The 18317-nt window shown below is 40.7% G+C and overlaps 1 protein-coding gene across 1 annotated transcript in view; it reads right to left on the bottom strand.

Annotated features, from left to right (window-relative positions):
• The window catches only part of IQGAP2 (IQ motif containing GTPase activating protein 2), a 278242-nt gene that overhangs the window by 121110 nt on the left and 138815 nt on the right, over nt 1-18317 (bottom strand). The window contains exons 4-5 of the mRNA XM_029942461.1: nt 9825-9902; nt 6185-6261 (exon numbers count right to left, since the gene is read on the bottom strand). Of these exons, the coding sequence (XP_029798321.1) occupies nt 6185-6261; nt 9825-9902 (155 nt within the window). The remainder of the gene's footprint in view (nt 1-6184; nt 6262-9824; nt 9903-18317) is intronic.

The following is an 18317-nucleotide window of genomic DNA, read 5'->3' as shown; positions in this document are numbered from 1 at the left end:
TATTAATAAACAATGAATGGGGTGCCTGGGTGGCTCCATCGATTAAGCATCAGACTTCGGCTCAGGTCAGGATCTCACAGTTTGTGAGTTCGAGCCCCATGTCAGGCTCTTTGCTGACAGCTCAGATCTCAAGCCTGCTTCGGATTCTGTGTTTCCTTCTCTCTCTGCCCCTCTCCTACTCATGCTCTGTCTCTCTCTGTCTCTCAAAAGTGAATGTTAAAAAAATTGTTTAATAAAATAAATAAACAATGAATAATTAGCAACTTAATAATAAATGACATAACTCATCACATCAGTTTCCCAATTTTCAACACTAAGAACCTTTTACTACTTTTCCCTCACTGGCTCCATGTTTGAAATAGTTTTTACTATAGAACCAAATTATTTTCCCAACTTTGTCACAAACATCACTGCCAGTATCATGTCAAAATCCAGTGTTCTAATATTCAGTTAAAAATAAAAAGGATCCTGAGGTAGCCTTACCAGAGAGAAATTAGTTCAGTTAACCCAACTAAAAAGTTAAAAATATGAACCTCAGAGGCTTAAATTTGGGATCTGTGGTGTTTATGTACTGTGTCAAGTGAGGGCATGATTCACAGCCTCAAAGGGCTTAGTGTTTAGTAGAACAAAAAGGCAGACCCATGACACTAATTCAGGACAGGAAGAGGAGAGTGTGGGGGCAGAATTTTGAACCAGAAGTGATGTGAAACTACGTGAGGTGTGACCATCTTCCTCATCTTAACCCCACTTACTTCCCTCTCCACATATCCCTCCTGACAATACAGAATTAGAGCCTACCCTTTGGGTTGAGGAACAATTTCTAGGAAGCCTATTGATAAACGCAAGCATGTTCTCTATCAGACATGCAATCGGTCTGGTATAAGCCATTGATTGGATTTTTTTAAAGGTAAGCAGAGTTCTACACGAATGCCTGAGGCCCAGACACAAAATCAACCTGGTCAGCAAGGCAGCCACCAGGCTGTCGAAGTGCTGGGGTGCAGCAGCCCTACTTCTCCAAGTGGTCCGGGCACTTGGGACACCTGCTTCATCAGAAGGGGGGCCACTGCAGACATTCTCACAGCTGTGTGCTCCTTCGGCCTCATCACTGCATTGGAAAACATGACCGCTGGGGCAGCCATGACATCATCGCTGCAAGAGTGTCAACCATGACACAGTGGGGAGGCGGACTGGTCTTTCTTCAGCTTCTTGCTGTCAGGGTCTTACTGGCCCAGGAACCTTTATGCAGTAAGAAAAGCAGAATCCAGAACCCTAATCTATCAAACGAGAAAACTCATTGTGAACACATGACTTGCAAAGGATTTCTTGGAGGGTAGTTGATTTCATGTCTTAACACAGAAATAATCATGATAGCACCGGCAGAGCCTGTTGTAAGCAAGGAGATTTCCAACAATGTCAGGGGCAGGGCTACAAGGATAGGGGGCTGGCCCCAAAGGGTGTCCACTGACCAAAGCGAATCAATTTGATTCATCAAAACAGAACATACAGGGGCGCCTGGGTAGCTCAGTTAGTTAAGCACCTGTCTTCAGCTCAGGTAATGATCTCATGGTTTGTGGGTTTGAGCCCTACCTTGGGCTCTGTGCTGACAGTGTGGAGCCTGCGTGGGATTCCCTTTCTCTCTCGGCTCCTTCCCCACTTGCATTCTCACTCTCAAAATAAATAAATAAGCTTAAAAAAAATTAGATACTAACCCTGATTAAGTGTGTGAAAGGCCAGGAGCTCAAAACAATCATCAAAAAAAAATGGTACAAAGCAAATTACAATTCAAATTGATAAAGTAAGATGCATAATTATGTACACTGATTTTAGCAACATGGAAAATGTTATTAAAATACAGGTGTCATGTTTTTTTCTACATCTGTCTACAGGGTATAGATCTGTACTTGTTTTTATAGTATATACATTATACTTGGACCACAAGAATAGAAACCAAGAACTCTAAGCCAGAGTGTGGTAGAAAATCAAGGAAGTGACCCAAGATAAGAAAGGACCGAAGAACACAGTTTGTGACAAACAGGTGAAAAGAGGGCCTGACAGTGACATTCACACAAACATTAAGCAGGGAGAAGATCCAGAAACATGATCTGAGATGATAAACCAGCCAAATGGCCCAAAGAACATTAGGTAGAGTCAATCCTTCATCTTGTGGGTGAGAAACCTCTAGAATGGCCCAGCTAATTTCAAGAAAATATTTCAAAGGCATACATAAGCTTCTAATAATGTTAACAGATCTGGCCAATGCATCATTATGACAGGACAATGGGTTACGTAGCCCTGGCCAAGTGAGACTTAGGTGGTAAATCATTTCTGGGTAACGCAGGATGGGCTAGCCGCAGGGACCAGAATGAAAAACCTACTTGAAAATAAAAAAAATTTTTTAGCTATATACTGAAAATTTTACAAGGTCAGACTGATTTCACCAGTCAAGTTTATCCTGACGCCTGGATCTGACTCATCTTGTGGGAAGAAGCCAACTAGTAGCATGTACTGCCTGACAACAGATGGATCAGAAACCACGTGTAACCTGGGCACGTCTGAAGGTGTTCTTTTGTTTCTGGCACCTTTAAGATTATGTCAATTCAGGCTAGGATCAACGTGTAACAGCCCTAGGATGAGTCAAAACTAATGTATGAATAATCACACCAAGGAAACTTACAGTGTACATCTTTCAGAATAGGTTTAAGTCAGCTAAGTCTATAATAATGTATCTGGGTATTTCATCTGCACTTCAAGGTACTTGAAGTGTTCCAAAAATCAGTTCTAGTCAAATTTTTAAAGTAATTCAATTTTATAATCAGTGTTTACACATTGAGCAGTTGTTTAATAAATTGAGCAATAAACAACATGTAAAATGTGTTCTTCTCCATAAAAGCCCAGACAGTTAAAAAAAAATCATTAGCAGTAACTTGTTAGCAAGGCTCTCACTTCTTAAATTGGTTTCTTTTCACTTTCACTGGAGACTTTCATATGTTCCAAGTGAAGCCACAAAAGGAAAATATGCCATATACACATTTTAAGTGCAAATATACCAAAAGAGTCACCGTGTTTTTTACTTGGTGTTGTGATAATGGGTATTTTTTTTAAGCTTATGTATTTGAGAGATGGAATGAGTGGGGAGGAGCAGAGAGAAAGGGAGAGAGAATCTTAAGCAGGCTCCACCTTGTTGGCACAGAGCCCGACATGGGGCTCACACCCACAAACCGTGAGATCATGACCTGAGCTGAAATCAAGAGTCAGATACTCAACCAACTGATTCACCCAGATGCCCTGATAATGAGTACTCAGAGTTAGTTTTCCTTTGATATTTTTTCTGAGTGTCCCAATTTTTCCCATGATGAGAATTTAAATTTTCTATTTTAAATAAGAAAAAAGATAACAGACATTTCTTTGGGGGGAAAAAACGAGGTCACTTATCACGGAGGTGAGGATTTCCTCGGAGGCTGCTGTGGTGTCATTCACTGTTGTCAGCTTGACAACACCAAGCAGACAAAGAAAGCAATGAGTGGCAGCCAGCAAGACCCAGGTCAGAAATACGAGTAAAAAGGAGAGGTCCGGGCAGGACAAGTGAAAAGCAGACACAAACAGGAAGTAAAGGCAAAACCCCAGAGGATCTTCATCAAGTTGAAGCCCAGATCCAGAAGACAGGGAACAAAAGACAAGTCTGCAGGGCTGAGAGCGAACTTTGGGGATCACACCAGGCCCAAGGGCTAAGTTAGCGGTAGGATCGTGCCTGGGTTCTTGGAGGATCTTTCCACCTGGTTCCTGATCTATATGCAGAACCTCTGACCTGCCTAATTTCCTGTCCAGTAAGGACAGCTCTGTACACTAGCAATATTGCTGTGTCCCCAGCCAGGATCTAAAGGCTGGATGTATATTTGTTCATTTTCAGCAGCACTTCCAATCATCCAGTGAGAGCAAATCCATCGCACTTGAATTCAAGGACTCTGCTCCCCGGCTTTCAAATGCATCTTGCCCCACAGAGCAGAACATTGGCCTCATTTGAGTGACTATCCTAAACCAATGAGAGAAAATGTTTTTGTTTTTTTTTTTGAGAGAAAATGTTTTGATAGAAAAAACTATAGGGGCGTCTGGGTGGCTCAGTTGGTTGAGTGTTCAAAAAAAACCTGTAGATTAAAAACTAGAATAAGAAAAGAAAAAACTTTGGCTATATGCCAAGAAGCAGCCATATAGTAAGTTTAGGACAGAGAAAAGTGAAGGACATTTTTCCAGGGAATGGTGTTTATTGGGTAAACATTAAAGATCATATTTAGGGTCGGATCTGGTGATTGACAGGCTCAGTAGTGATCGGCTCCAGAATGAGTAACAGCAATGGAGACTTCCTTGAGAAGTAACTGCCTGGCTGAGAAACAGAATCCTAGAAAGTATCACACCGACATTTGCATTCAAATGGCAAGAATAAGAAGTTGTCTTTTCCTTAATGACCAAGCCTTTGAAGCCATTGTTAAAACTACCACAAACACATCTGTCAGTCTCAGTGCGGTTCTGTGGAACAAGAGTGACATCACTAGGAAGGAACTTAGCACACCATTTCTTCATAAGCTGCTTCACATTAACACCCCAGGTGTCCACCTCAGGAAATCAATTTAAATTTGTCCAGAATACTCCCAAGAGCATGCCACAGATTTGGAGATTAGCTGATGCATGGATATGATACTGACAGTAACTAAAGGTAGCTAGTTTAGTAGGTCACAAAAACAGCAATGACCATAGTGTTACGTGATCATTCTAAGCTCTGAAAAATATTTGACAAGGAATGTTGGGCAGCACATTTGAAAATATTCCTCAAAATAAGCACTTCTGCACACAAAAAAGCCTTTGGAAACATGGCTGGCATAATGATCTACAAGGCACGTATGCAGAGGCACGCACAGAATTGTTTTTTCCGCCCCGGAGTCTCAATTATCAGAATAAAAAGAAATCACAGAAAAGGCACCTACATTTGGTCTATATTTCTAGCAGCTGTCATCTTCCAAAGAAATCTCAGAAGTGCTGCTCAGGGGGAAAGTCAAGTTATATGACATAATCAAAATTCTTTTCTAGTAGGTCAGCAGTGCAATGACTTATTGTAGAAACCTTTTCCTTTGGAGAGGAAAAGAGCCAGGAAGAAGTTAATATAAACCTCTATGCAGAAGACTCTGCCAGGAAAATGACTTCTAGTGATATAAACACAAGGCAGATGTTCTAAAAGAAATTTAAAATTTAATGAGACATGAAGTCTTCCAGCCATTACCTGTGTGCAGGCAAGACAACGGCCACAAACTGGGTTTTAGAATCATCTTTGTCACCATCTAAAAATAACATTTCTTCCAGGCCAATACGACAAAAAATGATCTGTGAGCTAGCAGAATTTAATCAATTTCAAACATAAGTTAAACAATTGCTTTAAAATAATGAATGTATCTTGATTTGATGAATTTGAATCAACTCCTAGGCTGCTTCTTCATCCTTCTAAGGCAAATTCTATTGAGCAAATGTCAAAAGAAACTATCTTTACACAGGACTTTATTAGTCTATGGTAAGAATTGAAGGAAAATGATAATTTAAGAGTATCACAATTGTAATGACCATTAAAGCTGCTCACTTGAAGTATTTTGACTAATCTGTAAACTTGACCGTAACTCAAGAATGTGGTAACATATTATGAGACTCCCTAGAAGTTTCAACTTAAATTTTCTCAGTATACTTATAGGTCTTTAATTCATTTTCTGGTTTTCTATTTTGAGTTAGACTTAAAAAAATCAGAAAAAGTGTTTTTCAAGTTCAAGGACTATATTTCTGTGCTAATTTAAAATATTTTGTGCCGGGGCAACTGTGTGGCTCAGTCAGTTAAGCGTCTAAATCTTGGTTTCGGCTCAGGTCATAATCTCACAGTTTGTGAGGTTGTGCTTTGCACTGGGCTCTGTAGAGTGGGGAGTCTCCTTGGGATTCTGTCTCCTCTATCTCTGGCTCCCACCCCTCCTCTCTTTCTCAAAATAAACAAGCTTAAAAAAAAATAAAATCAATTCTTTGTGCCAAACTCACATCAATTCAGTCCAATAAACAATTCTTCAGATTATTTAAGTAGTTTAAGATCCCTCATCTAAAATAGAAACCCCAGTTCCATTTAAATCTACTTCCTAGACTTTTAGTTGTATTTTTTCCTCACCTCAACGCGTGAATACAATAGATCATTCTTGGTATGTTTTTCCGGTCATAAACATCTGTTGTTTCTGGATAAAATATCTGGAAAATAAACAATGTGTTCATTATGTTTTGCTTTTCAGTTATTTTAAGCCCCTCAAATGATGCTACTGTTCTTGCTTTACTGTATTTACGTAAATGTAGAGGAACCTTTCAATTGTTGCTGCTTCTCCCTCTGCAGGAAGACCCAGTGCTCTATCTGGTCCCCCATCCAAAAGCACGCCCCCTAGCGGTCTCAGGGGAGTGAGGGGTTCTCAGGCAGCTACTGCAAGAAGGCTGGGCCCAAAGGGCTAGGTAGGCAGCTTCATCCCACGAGGAATGGGCCCATTCAGCCTCTGCTCTCTGTAGCAGGGTCATTCGGATGAAGGGCCAGAGGTACCCTAGCTTAAGAAGGTGTCCATCTTACAGCATTTTATTATAACGCTAAAAACCTAGTTGCACAGTTGTGTAAATATGTATGCACACACACCATGCGCCCTGGTATTTTTTTCTGCCTGAAGGAATACATTTTCCCAGACAGAATCTGGAGACTATTATAAAGTATGAAAGAAACATTACCTATAATCCCACTTTCCAGATTGTTACTATTAGCATTTTGGTATATATTCTTCAGTGCGTGTCTTTAGTATGTTTGTCTGATTTCTTATGTTTATGTATGTATGTGAAAACAAAGCTGTAATACTATTAGCCTATTTGACACACTCAGTACAGCTTGACTATTTTCCATCCATTTTATAAGAACATTCCTCTTAATGGATATTTATGATTCTTTCATCTTTCTTAACAATAATTTAGCCAGTTCTCCATGGCTGAACTTCTTTTTGGTCCTTGATGGATCCTTATTAGAAGTCACTGCAATGAACGTCCCTGCATTTGCTGCACACCTGACAACTTCTTTTGGATAAACACCTAAATATGGAAGTACTTAATCGGGAAGTTTGAACACTGAGGCTTTTAATACATCTTTACACTACTTTTAAGCTTGAAATGAAAAGCTTGATAAGAAACAGATTTCACAATAGGGCACCAAACGTCTCTGTTCGTAAGCACCAAAAAATAAATAATTAGGCTTGAAGCTTCTAAGATTAAGATAAGCATACTAGCAATGTTGGCTTTCAGTAAATATTTTAGAAAAGCTGACATAAAAACTAAAATTAAATCACGTATCATATGGTAGTTAGTACTTGATACTCAAGAGCAGTTTACTAGGAGACATTGAAAAAATGCTGAGAAATTAAACAAGCAAAGTTTCCTTAGTCACAAATGTATAGCCACTAAGGGCTTCAAGCAATGTCTGCAGCCTAAAAAAGTTCAAAGGTCTTCCCAACTTTCCTTTAGCACATTTGCTTTTCAAGCGTCAGCCAGAAGAGGGTGTCCAGTTTGGAAGAACATGACCAGGTTCAAAGTTCTACTATGGAAACAGAAGATCATTGTAACTCCCACTTCCTTTCCTTTAAACAACCTTTTTTATTTCTTTCTATCTTTCTATACAGAAATACATATGTGTATAAACACTGTTTCAGTTCTTTTAGAAAATGTTTATGAAATGACCTTCTTTTGACAAGATGGGACTGATTTATTTAGCTCATCAGAACATTTTATTCATCACTGTATCCCCAGCATGTAGCATGGTGCTGAGCAGAGCGTAGGCACTTAATATTCACAAGTGAAAGCATTAAGAGGAGTCAAATACATCCGCCAATGCAGTACACAATTGGACTCTCATCCCTGCAATGTAATGCATCAATCACTTCATAAAAATCAGTGTTAAAATAGAATCTGCTAAAATGAATCATTTATTTAAAATTAAGGAAAACCTGGCCTAACACACACAATTTGAAGCGGTTTAAATCAAATCTATGAGGGGCGCTGGGTGGCTCAGTTGGTTGAGCGGCCAACTTCGGCTCAAGTCATGATCCACAGTTCGTGGGTTCGGGCCCCACGTCAGGCTCTGTGCTGACAGCTAGCTCAGAGCCTGGAGCCTGTGTCTCCCTCTCTCTCTGACCCTCCCTTGCTTGCACTGTCTCTCTCTGTCTCTCAAAAATAAATAAAAGACATAAAAAAATTTTTTTTAATCTGTTAAATCAAATCTATGAACCTAACAAAATTATCCTGATTTAAATAACGTTGCCCCATATGAAAAATCCGATTTGAATTTCTTTATTAATCTGTTTACTACCCAGATCTATGACAATCTAGAAATATGAATTCTCAATTATAACTGGTGCCCAGAAGGGAACAGCATTTAATGACCTGGGCATTTTAGGAGAAGAAAAGTAATTTGATTAAAAATTGAAGAAGAAATCAATATTGACTATTCTGACATAAGATATGCTTAGCTAAAACAGGTATGAGCACAAATATATTGAAAATAGGCATTTGTAATTTACATCAAGGAATCTCTTGTTTTTGTTGTAGTGGGTGTTTTGAATTCAAAGCTGAACTAATAATAACAAAAACCACACAGGTGTTACATCAGTACCCTGTCTCCTTGCCTTCAAGCAGGACCACTCCTAAACCCGTTTCTTAAAACGGCTGTACAACTCATCAACAGAAAGGAGTGAAGTACTGATACATACAAAAACGTGATGGATCTCGAGGGCATTATGCTTGCTGAAAAAGTCAATCTCAAAAGATTACCTACATATGATTTCATTTCTTAACTTTCTCAAAATGACGAAACTATAGAGGTGGAGAACAGATGAGTGGTTGCGAGCGGGCAGAGCTGCGGAAAGGATGCAATGTCAAGTCCTACACCTCCGAGGTGTCCGTATCTTAACTGTGGTGGTCACACAAATGCATTCATGGGATAAAACTGCACAGAAAAACACTCACAACCTGAATGCATCTAAAACTGGTGAAAATTAAGTAAGATCTATAGCCTAGTTAACCAATGTCAGTTTATTATGTTACTATTGTTGCTAGATGTCACCACTGGGGGAAGCTGAATGAAGGGTGCACACAGATGTACTATTTTTGCAATTTCCTGTGGTTCTATAATTATTTCAAAATAACAAGTTCAAGAAATAACTTGACAACTTCTAACAAATGTAATTATTTCCTCATTTCCTCTACTTGTCTTTTTGTCTCTCAGGCTTAAGGGCACCTGCTCTTTCAATTTAAGAAACTCTGAATATTTGCTGAGTTTTATTTGGGACAGCTATTTCAGAGCTATAACCCATTAGCTTTTAACAGTTAAAGTGATAATATGATTTATAACAACACTTTATAAAAATACTTTTATCATGATAATTTAGAGAGATACAATCTAGAGTACGATATTGCAGAATATAAAGTCCATACGGCAACACAAAAAAAGGAGGTGGCTATGTCAAATCAACTATCTACCAGTAAAGCTTGTTCTGACCTTGTTTAATTTATACATAGTTTCACCTAGCTGCTCTACATCTGTATACACACTTTATTCTCAGTTCTTGCCATATATTACTTGGTGTAGGCCTTTCCATATTTCTGGTTAGTCCTCACATTTGTCATGCCTGAGGCAGTAAGGCCATCTGCTCCACTGACACATGCCGGTATGCCAAACGCTTTTTCATAATGCGGAGGTTGCAAAGACCTCTTCCAGCTTCCCAGTTCAGGCTTACCTTAGGTAGACCGATGGACTCCATGGCTCTTAACCACTGGACCGTATTGTCTGTGTGTCGAAAATGGAGGCCGGATTTCTAACGCGAGGACGGGGAGAGAGGAGAAGAAGGGACCACATGAAAAGTGACTCATTTGTAACAACTTTTTTTCATTAGTAGGATGTTTCCAATGGTATTTCTCCTAAAATAGACTTCTTAAATCATAACGTAACTGGAGACACAATAAAGTAGACTAGGCTATCTCAGTCACACTGTTTATAACAGGCCATTCCAATTTCCACGAATCACATATTTGAGGTAACTCTGAACTAGAATCTCAAAGGCCATTTAATGTCTAGCACATGCCTAAAGATGTTTTATGAGACACGTGTGCACAAGCATGCACGCATACATACGCACACACGGTGTCAAGATTTTGGCAACCATGGCTGAAAAAATCTAGCAACTTCAAGAAAAACAGAATTTTTAGAAGACCAAATGTCTTTTTTCCTGGTTTCTAGTTTTGGCAAAACATTTTTTCTGATCATGAATATGATTTCTGTAGAAAATCGGGAAAACATAGAAAACACAACGATGAAAACAAAAACCATCACAATTCAGAGATAACTGTAGTATTTCTTCCTCCTGTAATTATTTTTATAAAAAGGTTTATTTACTTATTTGAGAAAGAGAGAGAAAGAGAACATGAGCAGGGGAGGGGTAGAGAGAAAGGAAGAGACAGAATCCCAAGCAGGCTCTGTGCTGTCAGTGCAGAGCCTGATGTAGGCTCGATTTCACAAAATGTGAGATCATGACCCGAGCCGAAATCGAGGCTTGGACACTTAAATGACTGAGCCACCCAGGCACCTGTATTCCTCCTGTAAAATCCTAACCTTTGCCCTGTGTAAAAAGTAAACCTTCAGTGGAAATGTTTTACAAGAACCTTTTCTACCCATACAATGAGAATAGGCTTTTTAGGTCTTCCATTTTTCTTTACAATCTTCATCAGTCACCTTTTTTTTCTGCCTAGTTTTTAACTATGGTATCCTTGCCTGTATCTAATGAAGTTTTATCAGGTAATGAAATGTTGGGAGCTTTAACACTACCTTGTGTTTTTAATTAGTTCAATGAGTAGTATTATGTTATGTATTTTATTTTTCATTTTAATAAGTGTAAAAACAGTAATTACAGCAAATTTCACCATGTAACATTTAATAGTAGATCACCACATTCAGAAAGCCTGGTTCTTCCCATCTTCTGTGACTTTCTACTATCAAATTATTTATGCAACAGGAAGTGTTTTTGTTGCTGTTAGATTTCTCAAAGCATAAGTCAAGTTAATGTCTGATAAATGTTTATGCCTTTTTAATAGTGGTCATATTTCCTGAGATTGGACTCTCTGTGTCAAGCACTGTATGAAAATTATCTCTAATTTTCAATGAATCACTGGGTTCTACTCCTACTAAGCTGTATATTAACTAATTTGAGAATAAAGACATAAAAAATAAAATAAATAAAATTATCTCTAATTTTCAAAACACACTGCAAGGCAATGATCATTTCCCAATATTTTTTACAGATGAGGAAATCTGGGCCAAAAAGATGAACTAATGTGCCTAAGGTCAAATAGGTGTTAAGTGGCTGAACTGAGATTCAAGATGAGATCTCTCTGGATCTGAAAACCTTCCTTTTGCTAACATTCCCCAGGGATAGAGCATTGAAAATAATGGTGGGATTATTTTTTGGATGGAAAAAAAATCAGCATTTACTATGATATCATTAGAAGGAGGAGAGGCAAAGGGAGAGGGAAGAGGGGTGAGGGGGAAAGGGGGAGGAGGTGGGGGAGGGAGAGAGGGAGCCTAGGGGGTGATGGGCCAGCCGGTAGAGTCTGAGGGTGACTTAGCACAAGTAATTTTGCAGAATGCAAACAACTGTCAGACATGACCACTCTGTGACGATGAAAAGAGAAGATGGAAAAAATCGACAATCACATCAAGACAGAGAAGAGAGGGGTATCTGCGTGGCTCAGTTGGTTGGGCATCTGACTCTTGATTTTGGCTCAGGTCATGATCCCAGGGTTGTGGGATCAAGCCCTGGTTGGGTTCTGTGTGGAACATGGAGAATGCTTGAGATTTTCTTTCTCTCTCTCTTCCCCCCTTACCCCCACTCACTTTCACCCCCTAACAACAACAAAAAGGACAGAAAAGAGGACCCTAGGCACCACAAAATAACTCAGTGTCCCACTATTTCAACTAAGAGGGACGAACTGTTTTGATGGACAGTGATGTGGTCCTCCTTCCATTTTTTCACCTCCTGCATAACAATTACTCAAACACCAAACTGACCCTGCTTCCTGATGATGCCTCAAAGGTAACTGGTCCTTCCTTCCCTAAATCCATATTAGAATCACTTGTACAAGCCCAAATCTACATGAAGCCTCTATTTTCTCCTCCTCATACTCCCATGAGTATGCATTTTTTCCTCGTCACGAGTTAAATAAACCTAATTTTGATTGCCCTGTGTTTGAAAGTTGATTTCGGGGTGGGGGCTGGGGCAGAGAGAAGAGAGTGACAGAGAATCTGAAGCAGGCTCCAGGCTCTGAGCTGTCAGCACAGAGCCTGGCACGGGGCTCGAACCCATAAACTGTGAGATCATGACCTGAGATGAAGATGGGACACTTAACTGACTGTCCCACCCAGGTGCCTCTAGGCTCAACACAATCCTAGTCCATTATAAGCAAGTCAGCTTCTCTATCTTCTTTCATCAGTTCTACGTATCCATATCAGACCAGGGGGCACAGCTACAGTCCTAGTAAGGCGAGGGTTGTTATTGTCCACCTACCTAACTTCTTCCAGGTACTGGGTTAGAAAGTAAATGCTGATTTTCTACTGCTGAGCTATTATTTCACCAGCAAACAAGGTTATTCTAGCTTAAATTGAATAAATGAGGAATGTTTAAGTCTTCTTCGGATAGTAACTTCTTACACAAGAAAATCAAAGCACTTTAGAACAAGGAGATTGCTTAAGAGCCAGTAATTATTTTGATTTGTTTATTTTATAGACGAGGCTCTACAAAGGTTCATACTATTATTACTACTATCACTTTAAAGGTGAGGAAACCGAGGCTCAGAGAGGCAGAGTTAGTGATGGAGCCAGCCTCTGAAGTACTCTGACTCTGCAGCTCATATTACTAACCACTTACATGCATCTCCTACCTAAGGCTCACCTCAGTAGTCAACACCTATTATAAATCTACAGCTATCAATGCTGTGTTTGGAAAGATACTGTTTTCTGTCCTTGAACCTCATCAAGCTCAAGGAATGTCCATCTTCCTCCCCGCTCTCCTTTCTCTTGTCCATACGAGCCACCTTGGCAACACCCCACTCATCTTTCAAGTGCCCAACATGGAAGCCTGGGCCTCTTTGCCGCACTACCATCTTTAGAACTTGTGCACTCTCCTTGGTCATGTCCCACCGGCTACCCAGACATCTTCTCTTCACTGCCCTCCACCCATTTCTAATCCCTTTCCAGGCTGTTTTCCTTCTTTCATCCATTTACTTCTTGTCTGCGCAGGCCACTGTCACATGTCACTTGGGCTGAATTTATCCCCTTATTGGACTGCCTCCACCCTCATCCTCCAATTTCTTCTCCACATAGCAGCAGGCTCATCTTTTTTTTTTTTAATGTCTATTTTTGAGAGGGAGGTGGAGGGCAGGAGGGAGAGGAAGACAAAGAGCATGAGCAGGGGAGGGGCAGAGAGAGAGGGAGACACAGAACCCAAAGCAGGCTCCAGGCTCTGCACTGTCAGCCCAAAGCCTGATGGGAGGCTCAAACCCACAAACCATGAGATCATGACCTGAGCTGAAGTTGGATGCTTAACCAACGGAGCCACCCAGGTGCCCCCAGACTCATCTTTTTAAAGCCATGATGCCTGTATTTAAAATTTCAATGGCTACTACATGGCAATGAGAAAGAATAAAATCTGGCCATTTGTAGCAAAGTGGATGGACCTCGAGGGTGTCATGCTAAGTGAAATAAGTCAGGCAGAGAAGGACAGATACTATATGTTTGCACTCATAGGTCTAATAGGAGAACAGGAGAAACCTAATGGAGGACCAGGGGGAGGGGAAGAGGGAAAGAGAGTTGGGGAGAGAGAGGGATGCAAAACTTGAGAGACTACTGAATGCTGAAAACTGAGGGTTGAAGGGAAAGGGGGAGGAGGAAAAGAGGTGGTGGTGATGGAGGAGGGCACTTGTGGGGAAGAGCACTGGGTGTTGTATGGAAACCAATTTGACAATAAACTATTTAAAAAAAAAACGTTTCAATGACTTCCTCTGTAGTGACTTAGGATAATATCACAGATCTTCCAGCCTGACTGTCCCTGCATCCATCCTGGTGTCATTTTTCACTACTGTCCCTCACCTCAGCCTTCCAGCCACTCCATGTGTCCAAGTTCTTTTCTTCCTCGAGTCTCTCAAAAACAGGCTCCTTACTGCTGGACTGTCCTCCCACTCCCCACCCTTAAAGCTGCACATGGATGATTTTCCTCTCATTTTTCCTGCCTCAGAGTAAACATCTCCTCAGAGAAGCTTATCTGCTGTCTGCTGCTATCTGTCAATAACAGTGGTTTTAATTCCCTCCTTCATATACTCATCGTAACTCACAACTGTATATTCACTTATATAATGTGTCTCCCCAACCCTAAGTGCCATGAAATCATGTCCACCTTGGTCACCACACTGCCTAGTGTGCCCAGAACACTGCCTAGTACATGTGGGATAAAGGAATTCTACCCTGTATGTATTTCTATCATAGTACTTTATCTCCTTTCCCTAGAACGTCATTAAAATGTATTATACTGTTTATCTACCATTGGAGCAGTGGTTCTCAAACCTAAGTAGTACAAAGGCATCACCTGGGAGAATTATTAAGCATGTAGCTTCATGGGTCCCTGGCTAAGAGGCTCTACCTGACTCAGCAGTCCGGGGTAGGCCGATGAGTCCACATTTTCACATACAGGCACCAAGTGACCCTATAGGAGGTTTGAGTGTCACGCGGAAGACTGTCAGACTCCAAGCTCCTCCAGTATCAAAGCACAGATGATAAGAAATGGGGTCTTTTGATGAAATCATGGCATTTGCAGCAACGTGGATGGAGCTGGAAGGTATTATGCTGAGTGAAATAAGTCAGGCAGAGAAGGACAGATATCATATGTTTTCACTCATGTGGATCTTGAGAAACTTAGCAGAAGGCCATGGGGGAAGGGAAGGGGAAAATAGTTGCAAACAGAGAGGGAGGGAGGCAAACCACAAGAGACAAATACAGAGAACAAACTGAGGGAGGTGGGGGAGAGGGGAAAATGGGTGGTGGGCACTGAAGAGGGCACTGCTGGGATGAGCACTGGATGTTGTAGTATGTAAGTGATAAATCATGTGAATCTACTCCAAAAACTAAGAGTACATTTATACACACTGTATGTAAGCCAACTTGACAATAAATTATATTGATAGAAAAAGGAAATGGAGCCTTTTAGCTTATTTGAAATTACTCTCATTCATTGTTTTTACTCAACAGCTCTTTCCCTAGCACCTGCTATGGGCTACATTCTACTCCACGCACTGAGGACACTGCACAGACAACACACGTGGTTCCTGCCTTCATGATAAAAGCAGCCATTACGGTACACCATGCTGTATCCAAGAGGGACAGTGTCAGGTGCCACAGCACACATGGCATGGTCACATAACTGCCACCCGGAGTCAGAGGTGGAGGTGGCCAGGGAAAGGACACTCATCACTAGAAGGTTTAATTCTACTACCTAGGTCACCTTTGTAACCTTAATGACATGTGGTTGTACATAAGCTGGCAAACAAAGAGGAAGCGATGGCACTGAGAGCCACGACTGGCTTAACTCGGAGCCATCACTGCCCAAACTGAGGGCTTCATAGTTTGGGCACAGAGCCTGTGCCTCAGAGAAACACTGCCTAACAGGCAGGTCATAGTTTAGGGCTGCAGTCTAAGCAGAGCTTGCGGTGAGAGTCCACGCTCACGGCACTTGTGGCTTCCAGAGGGCCCATCAAAGGGGTGGGCCTGTGTCAGCATGAGTTCCCTTGTGTCTCAATGTCCTTGCTACAGTCCCATGACAGGGTGCACCTTGCCAAGGATCACAGGAAGGGCTTTAGTCCTACAGAACCCAAGAACAGGAAGTTAAGTCTCCTGTTCACTGACATCCGACTCCTTTCAATTTTGTACAACAAATGAAATGGCCCTAACGTTTTATGATTATGTGGCAAATCACTAAAAGTTTCTTTTCAAAGACATTAGGCATTCTCAGAAATTTAATAAAAGGGAAAACCAAAGGGGGGGACACCTGAGACTCATGCGGTCAAGTATCTCACGTCAGCTCAGGTCATGTTCTCACGGTTTGCAGATTCAAGCCCTGTGCCAGACTCTGTGCTGATAGTCCAGGGCTTGCTTCAGATCCTCGGTCTCCCTCTCTCCCTGCCCCCTCCCCGGTTGGTGCCCTCTGTCTCTCTCTCAGTATCATTGCTTCTGTCATCATTTGTGCATCTGTCTTCCAGGGCCTGATGGGCAGGAGTGGCACACCCAATATTTCCATCTCTCTTAATTCTTTGTTCAGGAATGTCATCACCTATCTGCACTGCACATGTATTTCATCTTGTAACAAGAGACCGAAGTATTTCCCCTGTGCCCATCCCAACAAGAGGGCGCTATTCATTCAAATAGTAGCCCCCTGATGCCAGAAAGAAATGGCCCCTGTGTGAGTTGCCATGAGAGGGTCCACAGCTAAACTGTGTAGGTGTAGGAGGTGCCAACAGGGGGAAAGAATCAGTCTACCCTCTGCGCTGAGGCCCCACTGAAGGTCTTGCTGGCCTGACTCTCATCACCCACAATGTCACAACAAAATACCTACAATCCCCTTTCAGGACAGGCTAGAGCCCAGCCCAACCGACTACCCTCTACCCCTGTCATCAACTCTACACAACTGTTAGCAGAAATAGGCCTAGGGTTTGGTAATTACCATTCTAGAAGCAATGAAGAAAAAGAACTGTGCTGCAAAAATGCAGACAATTGTTAATTTATTTTGTTGTGTGGGGATACCAATAATGTTTTTCTGTTCTTTTTGGAGCTAAAAAAAAAGAAAGTAGTTTTCAAAATTAAAAAACAGTAACTTTGCCTGAATAGGTTACTGATTCAATAAAGTCTTGTGAAAGGCTAACATAATAAGCTAAAGGCTGGTGTGAAACACATGATTTGATAAAGTAAAAAGTACTTTAACAAACACAAACTTTATTTAAAACTTTATTTTTAATGTTTATTTTTGAGAGAGAGAGAGAGAGAGACAGAACGTGAGCAGGGGAGGGGAAGACAAAGAGGGAAACCCAGAATCTGAAGCAGGCTCCAGGCTCTGAGCTATCGGCACAGAGCCTGACACAGGGCTTGAACTCACAGAGAGAAAGAGATCATGACCTGAGCCAAAGTCAGATGCTTAACCAACTAAGCCACCCAGGTCCCCCAACACGAACATTTTTATTCCTAACATTATCCAGTTATCTTTTAGACTACAAGATGAAAACAGACTCAGAATTTCTCAATTCCTCTTTTCTATGGTTAGCCTAAACAGTAACTCAAACATTTGTTCTGAATTAAATACACATATTTTATCTATCTATCTATCTATCTATCTATCTATCTATCTATCTATCATAATTTACTGCCAACCTAGCTAACATATAATGCGTGTACTCTTGGCTTCAGGAGTGGATTCCCGGGATTCACTGTTTACATACAACACCCAGTGCTCATCCCAACAAGTGCCCTCCTCAGTACCCATCACCCATTTTCCCCTCCCCCCATGACCTCCACCCCTACCAAACCTGTTTGTTCTCTGTATTTAAGAGTTTCTTATGGTTTGCCTCCTTCTCTGTTTCAACTATTTTTTCCCTTAAATACACGTTTAAAAAATAAATTTTGTTCAATAACAATTGAAGGGTAGTGTGAATCATCCAGTTAATGGAAAAGCATTTCATTTTCAACTAAGTGTTGTCTCTGAAATTTTAAGATAAGTAACTTTTAAAGATACTTGAAAGTCTGTAGATTAAAAAAAAAATGAAATAAAGATCTAAATAGAATTGACCTTGAACAACACAGGTTCGAACTGCATGGGTCCTACTTACATGCAGATTATTTGTCAGTAAATGTATAGTACTATAAATATATTTTCTCTTCTTTATGATTTTCTTGATAACATTTTCTTTTTGCTAGCTTACTTTATTAGAAGAACACAGTCTCTAATACATTGATATACAAAATATGTGTTAATCGACTTTTGTTATGGGTAAGGTTTCTAGTCAACGGGTGGCTATTAGTAGTTCAGTTTTTGGAGAGTCAACAGTTACATGTGGAGTAAACAGAAAAATTAAATGAGTACTTTTTTCTAAATCCCTTCTTAGACAATTTATAGCAACTCATTTAAATTTTCCCTAAGTAATAT

Source organism: Suricata suricatta, chromosome 6 (assembly GCF_006229205.1).
Source record: "Suricata suricatta isolate VVHF042 chromosome 6, meerkat_22Aug2017_6uvM2_HiC, whole genome shotgun sequence".
NCBI classification, from domain to species: domain Eukaryota; kingdom Metazoa; phylum Chordata; class Mammalia; order Carnivora; family Herpestidae; genus Suricata; species Suricata suricatta.
Note: the sequence above shows the minus strand (reverse complement) of the source record. Positions and strands in the feature narration are given on the sequence as shown.